Below are 12,166 nucleotides of genomic sequence, written 5' to 3'. Positions count from 1 at the left end.
TATTAGTCAAGAAATATAGTTGAATTACCTGCCTTAATTTTGAGATTTGCATTCTCCAGGAAAGGAGCTCAGGTAAAAACCTGAAAATGTAGGACTCTTCTTAGTATTATTAACTTAATGAATATAATTTATATAAGTTCTTCCCTTTCAGCTAAGAGTTATGCTATACTTCTGACATATGGGCCTTTGCAAGCAGAGAAATGCAACCCAGATTATCAAACAGGATTTCAGTAACAAATCCAGGGGCAGCACAGAGGCCCCTTAGTTCCGCTAAGAGGTTCTACTATCACAAGCTCAGTTTGCAAGGATGCAGTTTGTAGGTACCTGAAACCAAAGCAGACACTCACTCTTTCACACTCGGTGTACACATGCTAGTGTTTTACATGGACCACAGGGGTAAACGAGGGCTCCAGAAGAGACCTCATCTGGACACTACTGTCCCACATCTGGGATTCCAAAACAGCGCGTGCCTGGGAGCCGAGCAGGCAGATGATCCATTACTAGCCTGAACCAGAGCAAAATTCATGCCAGCTCACTAGTGAAGAGGAATGCAAGGGTTTGGCTTCTCTGTTCTAGCTCTGTTCTCTGGCTATGAAGAGGACAAACCATTTGACTCATCGCCCCTCCTTGCTTTATGCATCCAGCCCTCTAATACGACTGCAGAAGAACAGATGAAGTTAAAGCCTGTTTCTTCAGCTATGTTCTGATGTGGTGCAGCATTAAGCTAAAGAAAGTATCCAGAAATATGAGAACCACCACAGGAGACTAACACAAACCAACAACAAGCACAGGCAAAACATAAGCTAACACACAACAGTCCAGAACAAGTGTTCAAAGAAATACTTTCATTTCTCTTGGAGAGCACTTTTTTTCTTACAGGAGAACATTCAGAGAACTTCCTATACTATATTTTTAAAAGTATAATCAAAGCGTCTCAATTCATAACTGTCATCATGTAAAAAAAACTTCCCTACAGACTTTTTTTTTAAAAAAAACACACCATTAAAAACAAAATATCCCTTTAATGTTAAAGGCTTAACACTGGATAAGGCATCTGACTCATGCCTATCTCACTTATTTTGTAAAATTAAAAGACAAAATGACACTGATTTTAATCTTACCCTTTGCATAAATCTTTCTTTTTGTGCTTGATTGTTTCTTGTAAAGAATAAGGAAAATGACGCATGAAGTGGTGCTTGAAATCAACAAGGTAATTCATTCGAAGCCATACTTCCTATTAAGGAAAGTAAATGATACACAGAAAACACAGAAGTAAATTAAATACATCAATATAATCATGGAAAACTGAAATTTCAGCTTTCTGTACCCCCCCCTTTTTTTTTTTTTAGATTACCCATCACCATGACATTCCAACGCCTACTGTAAAGATATAATTGCAAAGGAAAGTTGTAATGTATTGATTGCTGGAAAATAAAAACCAGCTTAACATTTTGATTTGATACCAGATTCTTTAGGGAGCAGACAGTATTATAAAGTTACAGAAATTGTCATTATGTTAAGTAGGCTAAATGTGGCCTGAACTTTTTAAAATTGTTATCTTTATTACAACATTAGATTAAAACTAACTTGAATTAACAGTTTTTAAAAGTTACTCTCAGTTATATGCACACCTGACCTGGGTTATCAGATCATTACAGTTGACTTGCCAAAGCCTCTTCTCAAAAAGGGCTCACCATAATAAAATGTACAACAGTGTTTCTCTGGTTCAAAAGCAGCTTGATTTTTAAGGCCTCAGTATGGCGAAGAGTTTTATATGGTACCCAGTACGTATGTGTGAATACAGATGTACACCCACAAACAGGTATTCAAACACACTCGGTGTCCAACATCTCAACCAGTAAAGGCCACACCATCTCTTACAAAAGTACTCCAGGGCCATACACCATGAATCCTGTTCATCACATAATCAAAATATTGCACAACAGGGGCTCACATCTCGACTGAGGAGCAGCCCTTTCACGGGACCAAAAGACAGGTACCATACAGCTACAGGCCGCAGCCCTGTAGAAACCTTTTGTGAGGATTATTATTCTATATGTAGATCTGGTGAATGCTATTAATTTTACCAGCTTAGATGCATTCCTTTGTTTATGATTCAAGCACAGGGGCAATATTCAGCAAAGGAATCTCTAGTCCTGTACATACATAGGAAAGAACAGCTGTCAAGATATTTTTCCAACTACTATCAATGCTCAAACTGCAAAGATGACAGTATTTTTTTCCGATTTGCAAACCTCTGGAAGATCAGGAAGAATCCTGATCCAAAGAGAAAAGAAAAGCAACATATGGAGAAATCTAAAGAAAACTTTTCAAAATTCTTATTGAGGCTTTGATTCAATGGTTTCAAATACTAACTACAACACAATAATTCAGGTTCTACAAAGCAGTTGTAAGATCCCACACTACATTTGCTCCTTATCTTTTCAACATCTTGGACCTAGGGTTTGAGGTTTTTTTGCTTCACATGCACAGCTTTTCAGCTCACAAACACAAGGAATAAACACTTCCACATCACACTTTCTCAAAATCTATATTCTATAGGGTAGCCGAGTCAAATATTCTTACAGAATGCTCCTCTTCTCTAGAACCTCTTTCCGTCCCCAAAGTTTTCATGCTGCAATACATCAAGAATGCCTAGAGGCTATTGATTCAGTACAAATATTTCCATCACACCCACCAACAAATCACTAATTTCTGATCAAAACAAAACTGAACAGTTATGGCACGGATCACCTCTCCCTTACCATTTTGCACGTTTCATCGTGCTGCTTTGTGAGCTTCCACAACAAATGTATTATACTAAGCACTTGCTGCATAAGCTGCTGGGATTCTGATTCCAAAAGATTTCCAAGGATGGGAGCTGATTGTGCAGGAGATGCTTCAATCCAGCACTCAATCAGTAACGGAATTATTATCTCAATAAAACTTTTTAAGTTTTCAGCAGAGGACAGGCCTTTTTCTGTGCTGTCCATTACACTTGTCAGAGACCTAAATGACAAAAGCAAGGAAAGAGAGGGGAAAAAAAAAAAACACGCACCATTAAAATAGATAGTAATAACAGCATAAATAATTACCTTTTTAACACAGTAAAATATTTGCTTTCTTGCTATATATATTTATAAAGAGCAGGAATTAAGAACAACTATAATGAACCCACTGAAATTTCCCTGCAGGTTTTTGAACTTCCGTAACATCCTACTAATTTTCAATACTTCTCTTTCGTTTGCTAAATGTAAACTCTATACAAATGGAGAAATATCACAATTTGCATTATCATATTGTCTTCGAGCAAAAGACAAGACTTCACTGTGCTCAGCACAACACAGTAGTTTTCCATAAGATTCAAGCTCCACAAAGAAAAATAACAAAGCCACTACAAAATACTGTCAAACACACAAGGTTTATTAGAGACGGTCAATAATGATCTCCAGCTATAAACATAATAGAAAAAAGCATTCTGCAAAAACGTGACTTCAATTGCTTTTTTGACTATTTAATTTTAATACTCTGGAAATTGTTGGAAAACTATTTAAATGGTCTGACTGTAAACTTAAAATTCCTGAAATATTGAGAGCTATACTTAAAACTAAATATATATATATCTTCCAGAAAATAAGAATATCAAAGATCATTTCTCTCCAATCTCTTTTCACTTCTGTCCCCAAAGGAACTGTCCATACAAAAGAAAAAAAGCATCTGCCCCTGGGTTGCTGAGCAATCAAGTGACAGCATGTGCACAAACCGAAAGCAAATACATGTGTGTTTGAAGATTTAAGCTCCTTTAACATTAAGCTCCTTGAAAACAACTCCTGAAAAAGTCTTGCTAATTTTTAAGCAAAATAGCCTTTCAAAAGGATTCCCAGACAACAAAATAGTAATAAAGCATAGTCAGCTTGCACATAAATATTGTCCTAAAGTAAGCAATAGCTTCAACTTATGATTTCAGTCATGGTGTTCCACACTTTTTTTTACTAACTCAGAGCAAGGAATTACCTCATAAATCTAAATTCCTAGTATATAGTAAATTGATATGCCAGATATCTTATAAAACTCCTATCTGTTTCAGTGGTCTCTAGAAAGGGATATCTCCTTACATATATGCCAAACACGAGTTCTGAGAAAAAAGTTTGTTTTCTTTCTGTACATAAACAGAGCAGCTGTTTACAAAAATTTCATATAAAATTAAAACAGTCAAGCAGTTTTTCCTGATCACCCTATCATTTCCAAATTATTTCATCAGTTACACCATTCTCTTAAGCTACATTTCTCATAATGCTGTAAATTTTATAGATAAATTTCTGCCTTGTTAAAATTGATACCTTATAAAAAATTACTAATCCAAAACTAACCCAAATGTTAATAAACAGAAACCCTAAAGGAAGCAAGAAAAGGTCACGTACAAAAGAATAAAAGGTTGAGGCAAGCAATAACTTTCTCAACTAAGGCAAGGTGGGAAAGAATTTTAAATATTTCCGACAACTGATGGCAAGCTAAGACTTTGAACAGATTGTCCATTGAAGACACCACTTTCCCACGAAGACTAAAAATAGTTGAAGGTAAACTCCTCTAAATTAGACATTTAACTCTTGGTCTGAGACAGGGCAGACAAACCCATCTTCCAGTTAAAATCATAATGAATCCTAACAAGTCGCAGGACAAGCAAGTGGATACCAAGGCCTAGCAGCTCACTGAACAAGTGACTCTCCCATAAATAAATGCCATGACAAGATTATACACTCAGCTGAAATTCTGAAACGTCAGTACATGGCTACAACAGTTCTGAAGTAGTATCGTTTGAAATCAATTATCTGAAAATATCACCCACAGTAAATCCTCTGGAATCAAGAGAAATCTTTCCGTAGTATGGAGAAAAAAAATCAGCACATTAAACAGCGAAGAGTGGACAAAACTTGAAAAACTGGCAAACACCCGGAGAAATCAGAGTAATGCCACAAAGTATATCTTTACATTGGGCTACAGTATTTTTGATGGGAGCTGCAAAAACTCCATTTTACTGTGCACGCAGCCCCTTAAGCTGTCATTTTTCTTAAAGTGCTGATAGCCTTATCAAACAGGAGCAAACAAACAAAAAGCTTATGTAACATATATAGGCAACTTGACAGAAAAAAAAAACCCGCACACAGAACTTCAGCATAGAAAATTAAGGAAGTGTAAAAGAAACAGAAGACAGGCAAACAGCTCTCTGCTGCTTAAAATAGGACAGTCATTTGAATTTAGGAAATGTTTATGGCTCTTGGAGCCTAGACCAAGGTACTGTCCTCCTCTTCCTTTTGTGTATACCCCTATACGCAGCAGAAATAGTCAGTATCCCACGTGAACTGAACTTTCTATTTCTATCTGAGGCACAAGTCATACTACATATATTCACTGTGTTTTGTCCTCCATTTTCTGTCTGTCTTCTGCAGGGTTCTATACAGGTTCATTTTGTCCCTTTATTCGGCAGCAACAGATGCTGTAGCATTTCTCTTCAGCTCCACTCCCAGTTCAGAAGAGATCTCACACTCTGGTGTCATGATATTCAACTTGTGAAGGTTTTCCATTACCTGAAAGAAATTTGAGAGAGTAACATGTCAGTACATAAAACAGCAGGAACATTCTAGTAATTTCCTAATTCACTGTCATCTCTAATTGACATCTTTGACCCATCCACTTCTCTAAGCTCAGGACAAAACACAGACTCTGAAAATCCCTTTTTCTAATCACTAAAGTTACATATAAGGTTACATATGAATTTATACACATGAAATTATTCACTTATAATTTGGCCCACTTATACTGCCCACAGTTAGGACTTCACTATTCATATATTAATTTCTTTAAATCAACACACATACACAATCTGAGATTTTGGAGGTCCTCAAAGAACATTAAAGATTTTATGCACCTCTCATTAGAGGACGTTATTGTCCTTGAACTAACAGCCACAGGAGAGGTCCAGGAATGACTATAAAGGCCAAGGCTGGGATTGGAAGAGGAAGAATTAAACATCTTTATCTTAGCAGACAGAATTTCTAGACAAGGGCTTCATGCTGTAGATATCTTGTCCTTAATTTTCACATCAGATTCAGATGTCACCACACTCATTTTCATTGACTTCTTAAATTTCAGTAAACAACTAGTAAAACAAGCTGTACTGACCCCTTGTACAAAATGAATACAACCAAACAATAAACAAATGCAATAAAATGAGAAATTTTAGTACCTTGTATAAATGGCCCTTCGCTTTCCATTCTTCTCTTCTGCTGCCACCAGCTTTCTTGGGAACCTTGTCTTGGATTCTAGTAACGTTCCTTCTACTCTTCCAGCTCCTCCTCATGCTTGCAAAATCCTTTTTGAAAGTCTTTATAACCACAGGTGGATCACTGGCTATTTCACTGAAATCTACCTCAGAAAAAGGGGATTCCAACCAGGTGTTTATTTTCTGCTTACTTTTCTAGGCCTCTGAGAGGAGGCATCTCTATCTCCAACAGGGTATGGCGTATTACACGCTACATGGCATCGCATGCACAACACTAGAGTCCGTTTATACACACAGGTCCATAATTGTCTGCTACTTGAATTAGCTAAAATTGCTTTAAACCTGTTAGTCAGCCTCCCTCATCAATAAAGAAATGCTGCGGTCTCTCTCAAACCTTACGAAATCTCTGGGTTAAAAGTCTTGTGAAAGGCTCAAGAGCGTTTTTGCTTTTCAAAGAGTTCATTTCTACTCGTACCACATATCCTATCTACAGTAATACGTATTCCAGTACTCAAAAGGTGCCGTAACAATTCAGTGTTCCCCCCTCCAGTTCAAGGAGAAACAAAAATGTTTAGTTATTTTCCCCGAAATTTCAACTCAACTATTGAATTATTACTTAAACAAACAAAAAAAAACAAGACTAAGCACACAAGCTTATTCTGTAGTTTCTTTAGGGCGATGTTTTTATCCCTCACATCCATCAATATTTTGCAAAAGAGATCTTTTATCCATTCTGAAAATAAAAATTCATGAATAGATTAAAAATATCTAGAAATGGCAATTCAGCAGAACTCCCATCCAGTAAGATGCCAAGAATCCCAAGACGAAAATGAAATCCCCATCATCAGCAGCAACAAACCACAGTTTAACATTAATCGTAAACACACAGTTGATACCCAGATAAATCTGTCTCACCTCAGTCTAAACGATGAGTTGATCTTTGGTCGTAAGCCACCATCTCCATAGAGTTGTACGTGTTGCTGATTATTTGCGTGGGCCTTCCAGCTTATACATACTGCATTTCTCGCAGAGTGAGGGCTGTCCTTTGGTTCTTGAAGCCCTTCATCCTCTAAATCACTGGATGCATCTACTACTGCTTGGAGAAACTTCTTGAGCCTGGTAAGTACGTTCAGCCTCCACTGCTGAGAAGTTACTCTGCGATTCGGGTTAACAGACAGCATCCAGGAGAGTTTATCTCTACTTTTCATTCTTTTTGACAGCTGCTGGTGAGAAATAAGCTCTACAAAATTCTTCAACAAGATACTACTGCGGTCAGTAAGAAGAGCTGGGTAGTGTTCCAACAAAACATCCAAGACTTTCAATGAATCTTCCTGAATTCCCTCACTGATATGAGTCATGGCACTGGAGAGGTGGGCACTTACCAAAGGGAAAAACGGAGCCATTTGTTCGGATCTTATTCTTGAAGACAAAAACTGAAGCAGGTGAACGGCTGCTCCTCTAACACCAGAGTCTTTGTCTGTAAACACTGCTGCAACTTCACTTATTATACTTGAAAGGTGTGCATCAACTACAAGTGGATACTGAGACAGAGAATCTTTGAGCCCAAGAAGAGCGTTTTGCTTAACCCCAGCACTGTAATGGTGCATCTGTGAAAGCAGATCCTATAAGGAAAAAAATACATGCATATATTTGCTATCATTATTACTTCAAATGCTCCAACTTCTACATCTCTTTTCTAGCACTTCAGCGCAAAATACAGAGTCCCTGTTAATGATGGTGTGGTTTGTAGCAGTGTAATAAGCTCAGAACAAACCTAATATTTATTTAAAGCATAATGATAAACAAACTATCAAAATTTAATCACAGAAAGAATGAAATACTGTGGCTTGCCCTTCAGATAATTAGATACCCCTTATTCTTCAACTCTTATTACCCTATCAACTTAACAGAAGCAGGAAAAAAGCAATCTCTCAGTTCTCAAAAGTGGAATTATGAAACCTCAGCCTCATCAATTCTCTAACTCAAGCAGAAAGTTGCAAGACATAAAAGATAAAAGCAGCAACAGTAAAGGAACGAATACCCCACAGACATGTAAAAAGACCACAGACCATTTCAGGGGGCCTTTTTTAAAACCCTGTTCTAAAGATATAATCCATGATAAAATGCAATGTTAAGCCTGCACGCTGAACACAGTGCATAACTTTCAGTTTTTCCTTTGCCTTAAGATTCTTGACCAGCATAGAATCTAAGTCCCTGAATCCATTAGTCAGCTTACTGTCTAGGACAGAAGGGCCATACTCAAATACTCCACTGCTTTTTACAAAAATTTTCTTTTTTTTTTTTTTGCTGAAATATACCAACGCAGTAAACCCAGGTAAATAAAATGTCATTGTTTTCTATTTCAGAAAATATTGTCAATGAGTACCTTTATGTTAAGCTTTCTATTTTGTGTAGAAAGCATTCCATCTTCTTTAAGTTGTTCAGGAATTTGTATGGTCTTGGTTTTGAAAGTGGTATCGGTTGCATTTTCTAGCTTAGGCTTTTTTTTCCCAACTTTCAATTTCACTTTCTGGAAATCTTCTTGGTGTTTCCTTTTCTTAGTCATTCTGAGTCTCTGCAAAAAGATATTCAAAAGCTTAATTGGATTAAATACACTATAAATACGTATGCTCTCCACCAAAGAGCAGCATCTTCCTGTTGCAGGCTACTCTTTTCATGCTTTTTTTCCTGCATAAAGTATTGTCCACTACTGAAACAAGATACTAGGCTAGACAGATACAAAGTCTAACCCAGTATAACTATCCTTTTAGTGTCCAAAAAACATTTTGCTGTTCCTTTAAGTTCACCTTTGCTATGAAAACTGCTTACTGAAACAAAAAAAGCCTTCTCAAGTACTGCCTTCAAATCCTTTATCAGAATATGTGTAAAAAAGTGACAGTTTGCTTTCAATATACTTGAGCCTTGTTGTGCCAAACAGGCCCAGCGAACTGTTTGGTTTCATTTGTACATCGTTTATCAACTCAGTCATCAGTAACACACAGTCTCACAGGTAAAATCATAGGTCATGAGGCCTTCACAACAAAAAAAAAAAAACCAAAGAAAACATTCATCCCACCAAACCAAACCAAACACTAACCAAAAAGAAAAAACAAATGGCCCCAACCCTTCCCCTCTCAAAAAAAAATCCACTCCATAAAAAATCCAATGTGCTGTACACTGTCAAAGTCCATACTGTGTATTTTGAGTAACAGGAAGAAAAGAAAGAGAGGTTAAAATAGGCAAGCAGAGGGTAAAAGATCATCTGGAAAAGCTCATATTTAATAACGCATAAGAAATAAGGTAGCATCTCTATGTGGTGTGAGCCCAAGAACTGCTAACAGTGGTTCTAAAACCTACAGGGAGTTTAAAAGCAGGGTGGAACAGGGAAGGATATACCAGCACAATGTCAGCCTAACAGTCTGGTTTAACATCCCAGCTTTCAAACGACAAAAAGTAATTCACCCCACTGGAGGTATCTGGCTTTGCAGCTATCTCTGTACACACTATGTATATATTCAACTTGAAGGGTTCACCTTTCAAGTTTACAAGCTTTTCATTTTTTTCCAACTCAGGCAAAAATGAAGCTCTCTCCCTTGAGCTGCTCTCTAGCTAGCACCTTGCACATGTATCTGAAATCTATGAAAATGTTGCAAATACAAAATCCAAAGTAACTAACTAAAAAAATAACATAGCTGACTAAACAGAGAAACTCCTAAAGGAAACACGCAATCCCTGATCCTGCTTGTGGGGGATATGGCATCACTCACTCCAGAACGCAAGTCTAGAGCTGATTTCCCCAGAAGAATTCAAGTGTTAAGATTGTGCTCAATTACAAGAATTCATCAGGATAATCACTCTTGAGTAATGTTTTAAATCCAAATTTGTCATCTTCCATTCTTTTAAAAAATTTAAGCAACTGATTTAACAGTCCTTTGACTGAAACTTAATTTCTCCTTTAAAGATGCCAGCTCAAAACAGCTAGCAAAGGCAAGACCAATTTAAGTAAATATTCACTGAGAAACCTTTGAAAACTGTTGGGTTTCAGTCCCAAAATAAAAAGGTCCTCTAGTGTCTAAATATAATGTCCACAATTTCATAAGCTTTTGATTTTTACCTCATGCATCTTTTAGGAAAGAACTACAAAGAGACTTCCATTGTTAAATTACAATACGTGCAGAGGCAGTTAAAGGTGTTTGTTATTATTTCCATTTACAAAGCTTGCTTTTACAGCAATATTTCAAAATACCTCCACCTACAAGATGGAGGGGGTTGGTCCTCCAATTGGCACTAACTTCATTATAAATGTACACATTTATGCACACAAGCATCTGGCGAAAGGCATTTTAAAGGAGAAGGCATGAGCAGGAGAAAGTTTATTCTGTAAGCAAGGAACCACAGCCTACCTCACGCTGCACACTTTGGAAGTTACTGAAAGTGTTAACCTACCCATCTTCGTCTCGCACATCCCATGCTCAGTCGCAGGAAAACCAGTTACAAAACCAGAGCTATAGAGGCACCAACATTCTACGTAATCAAACATTAAGCAAATTTTTATAGAATCTATGAAATCAAAAAAATTTAATAGAATGGCTTGACTTCTAATCAAACTCTTGACTTAAACCATTTTCAAAGGGCCTTGGCTCCCCTGCAGTCAAGGTAAGCGCACTTAATAGCTTCTGCACTAACACACAGCAACCTAGAATCAGTCATGGTTTTGTACGGCACATTGCTGCATGCCGCACTTTTCCAAAGCTACTCCAGGTGCTACTCAACCGCTACAGCGGTCTTCTGAAAGAAAAAAAAAGCCCAAAGGGGCAACTAGATCCTCCTAGTAATTCACTTGCTTATGTTTTCAAGCCAGCATCCTCGGGGATATCGCCAGAAGAGTGACAAGTCCAGCCTGAAAATCCTGAGAAGTCAGGAGAGCAGCTGCCCTAACTTCCCTCACCGGACAGACGAGAACTCAGGCAAATTTTCCTCCAGCCAAGCTCATTCATTTACGACTTCCTCCGCCTCCCACACGGGAGTGGGGCACCCCATCCCCATCTCCATTCCCATTCCCCACGAAGCCCAACACGCCAAACCACGCGGGGCGGGCGTCTCCATAGAGCACACGGTACCTCCCAGCGCAAACTCCCCGCGAAGCCGAGGCGGCGCCGCTGCGCGCAGGCCGTTCAGCGATGCTCCCTGGCGCCTCACGACATCCTCCGGCTCCGCGCGGGCGCGGGCTCCCGCCGCTTCTCCCAGGGGACGCCGGGACACCGCCGGGACACCGCGGGGACACCGCGGGGACACCGCCGCACGGCCGCCTGCTCGCGCCCCGCGGGGGTGGCCGCTCCGGCGGCGCCCGCGCTCCCGCCGCCCCGCGCGCGCCCAGGGGGCGGGCCACACGACAGGCGGCCCCGGCGCGAGCCCCGCGGCCCCGGCCGCGCCCCGGCGCGAAGGCGCCGCCCGCGCGGCCTCCCGCGCCGCAGCCCCGCGCGCCCCACGCACGCGGGGGCCGCGCGGCCACGCACCGAGCACGCGGCGCCCGCTCGCCCGCCACGGCGAGCCCGGAAGTGGCGCCCCGCGTGACAGGCCGGCGGCGGCGAGCGGCGCGGGGCAGAGCGCCCGCCCGCCCTCGCGCGCCGGGCGCGGGCGCCGCCTAGCGGGGCGGAGCGCCGCGCGGCAGCCGTTGGTGCTGCGCGGGAGCCGTTAGCGCCGCGCGGCAGCCGTTAGCGCGACCGTTACCCTCGGCGCCCCCTCCCTGGGGAACTGCGACACCGGGCGCGACCCCCGAAAGCGAGAGGGAAAAGAGCACGCGCTCCCCTCCCCCCCGAAAGCGAGAGGGAAAAGAGCACGCGCTCCCCTCCCGCACCCACTGCCGCGACGGGCGCTCAACCCCGA

General features: G+C 40.5%; 1 protein-coding gene across 2 annotated transcripts in view; it reads right to left on the bottom strand.

The window, feature by feature from the left end:
• The window catches only part of TEX10 (testis expressed 10), a 44,267-nt gene extending 32,451 nt beyond the window's left edge, over window positions 1-11,816 (bottom strand). Inside the window, exons 1-5 of one of the 2 annotated variants that reach the window (XM_088525977.1) lie at window positions 11,797-11,816; window positions 8,667-8,855; window positions 7,196-7,902; window positions 2,766-3,009; window positions 1,122-1,234 (exon numbers count right to left, since the gene is read on the bottom strand). In XM_088525977.1, the coding sequence (XP_088382103.1) occupies window positions 1,122-1,234; window positions 2,766-3,009; window positions 7,196-7,902; window positions 8,667-8,846 (1,244 nt within the window). In that variant the 5' untranslated portion in view covers window positions 8,847-8,855; window positions 11,797-11,816. Of the gene's footprint in view, window positions 1-1,121; window positions 1,235-2,765; window positions 3,010-7,195; window positions 7,903-8,666; window positions 8,856-11,400; window positions 11,533-11,796 lie in introns of those variants that run through there. The other variant, XM_088525969.1, reaches the window with a different exon arrangement.
• Between the last annotated feature and the right edge of the window lie 350 nt (window positions 11,817-12,166).

This window comes from Tinamus guttatus, unplaced genomic scaffold (assembly GCF_059628265.1).
Source record: "Tinamus guttatus ecotype Peru unplaced genomic scaffold, ASM5962826v1 Tinamus_guttatus_pri_ptg000025l, whole genome shotgun sequence".
NCBI lineage: Eukaryota > Metazoa > Chordata > Aves > Tinamiformes > Tinamidae > Tinamus > Tinamus guttatus.
This window is presented reverse-complemented; position numbering and strand designations above follow the sequence as displayed.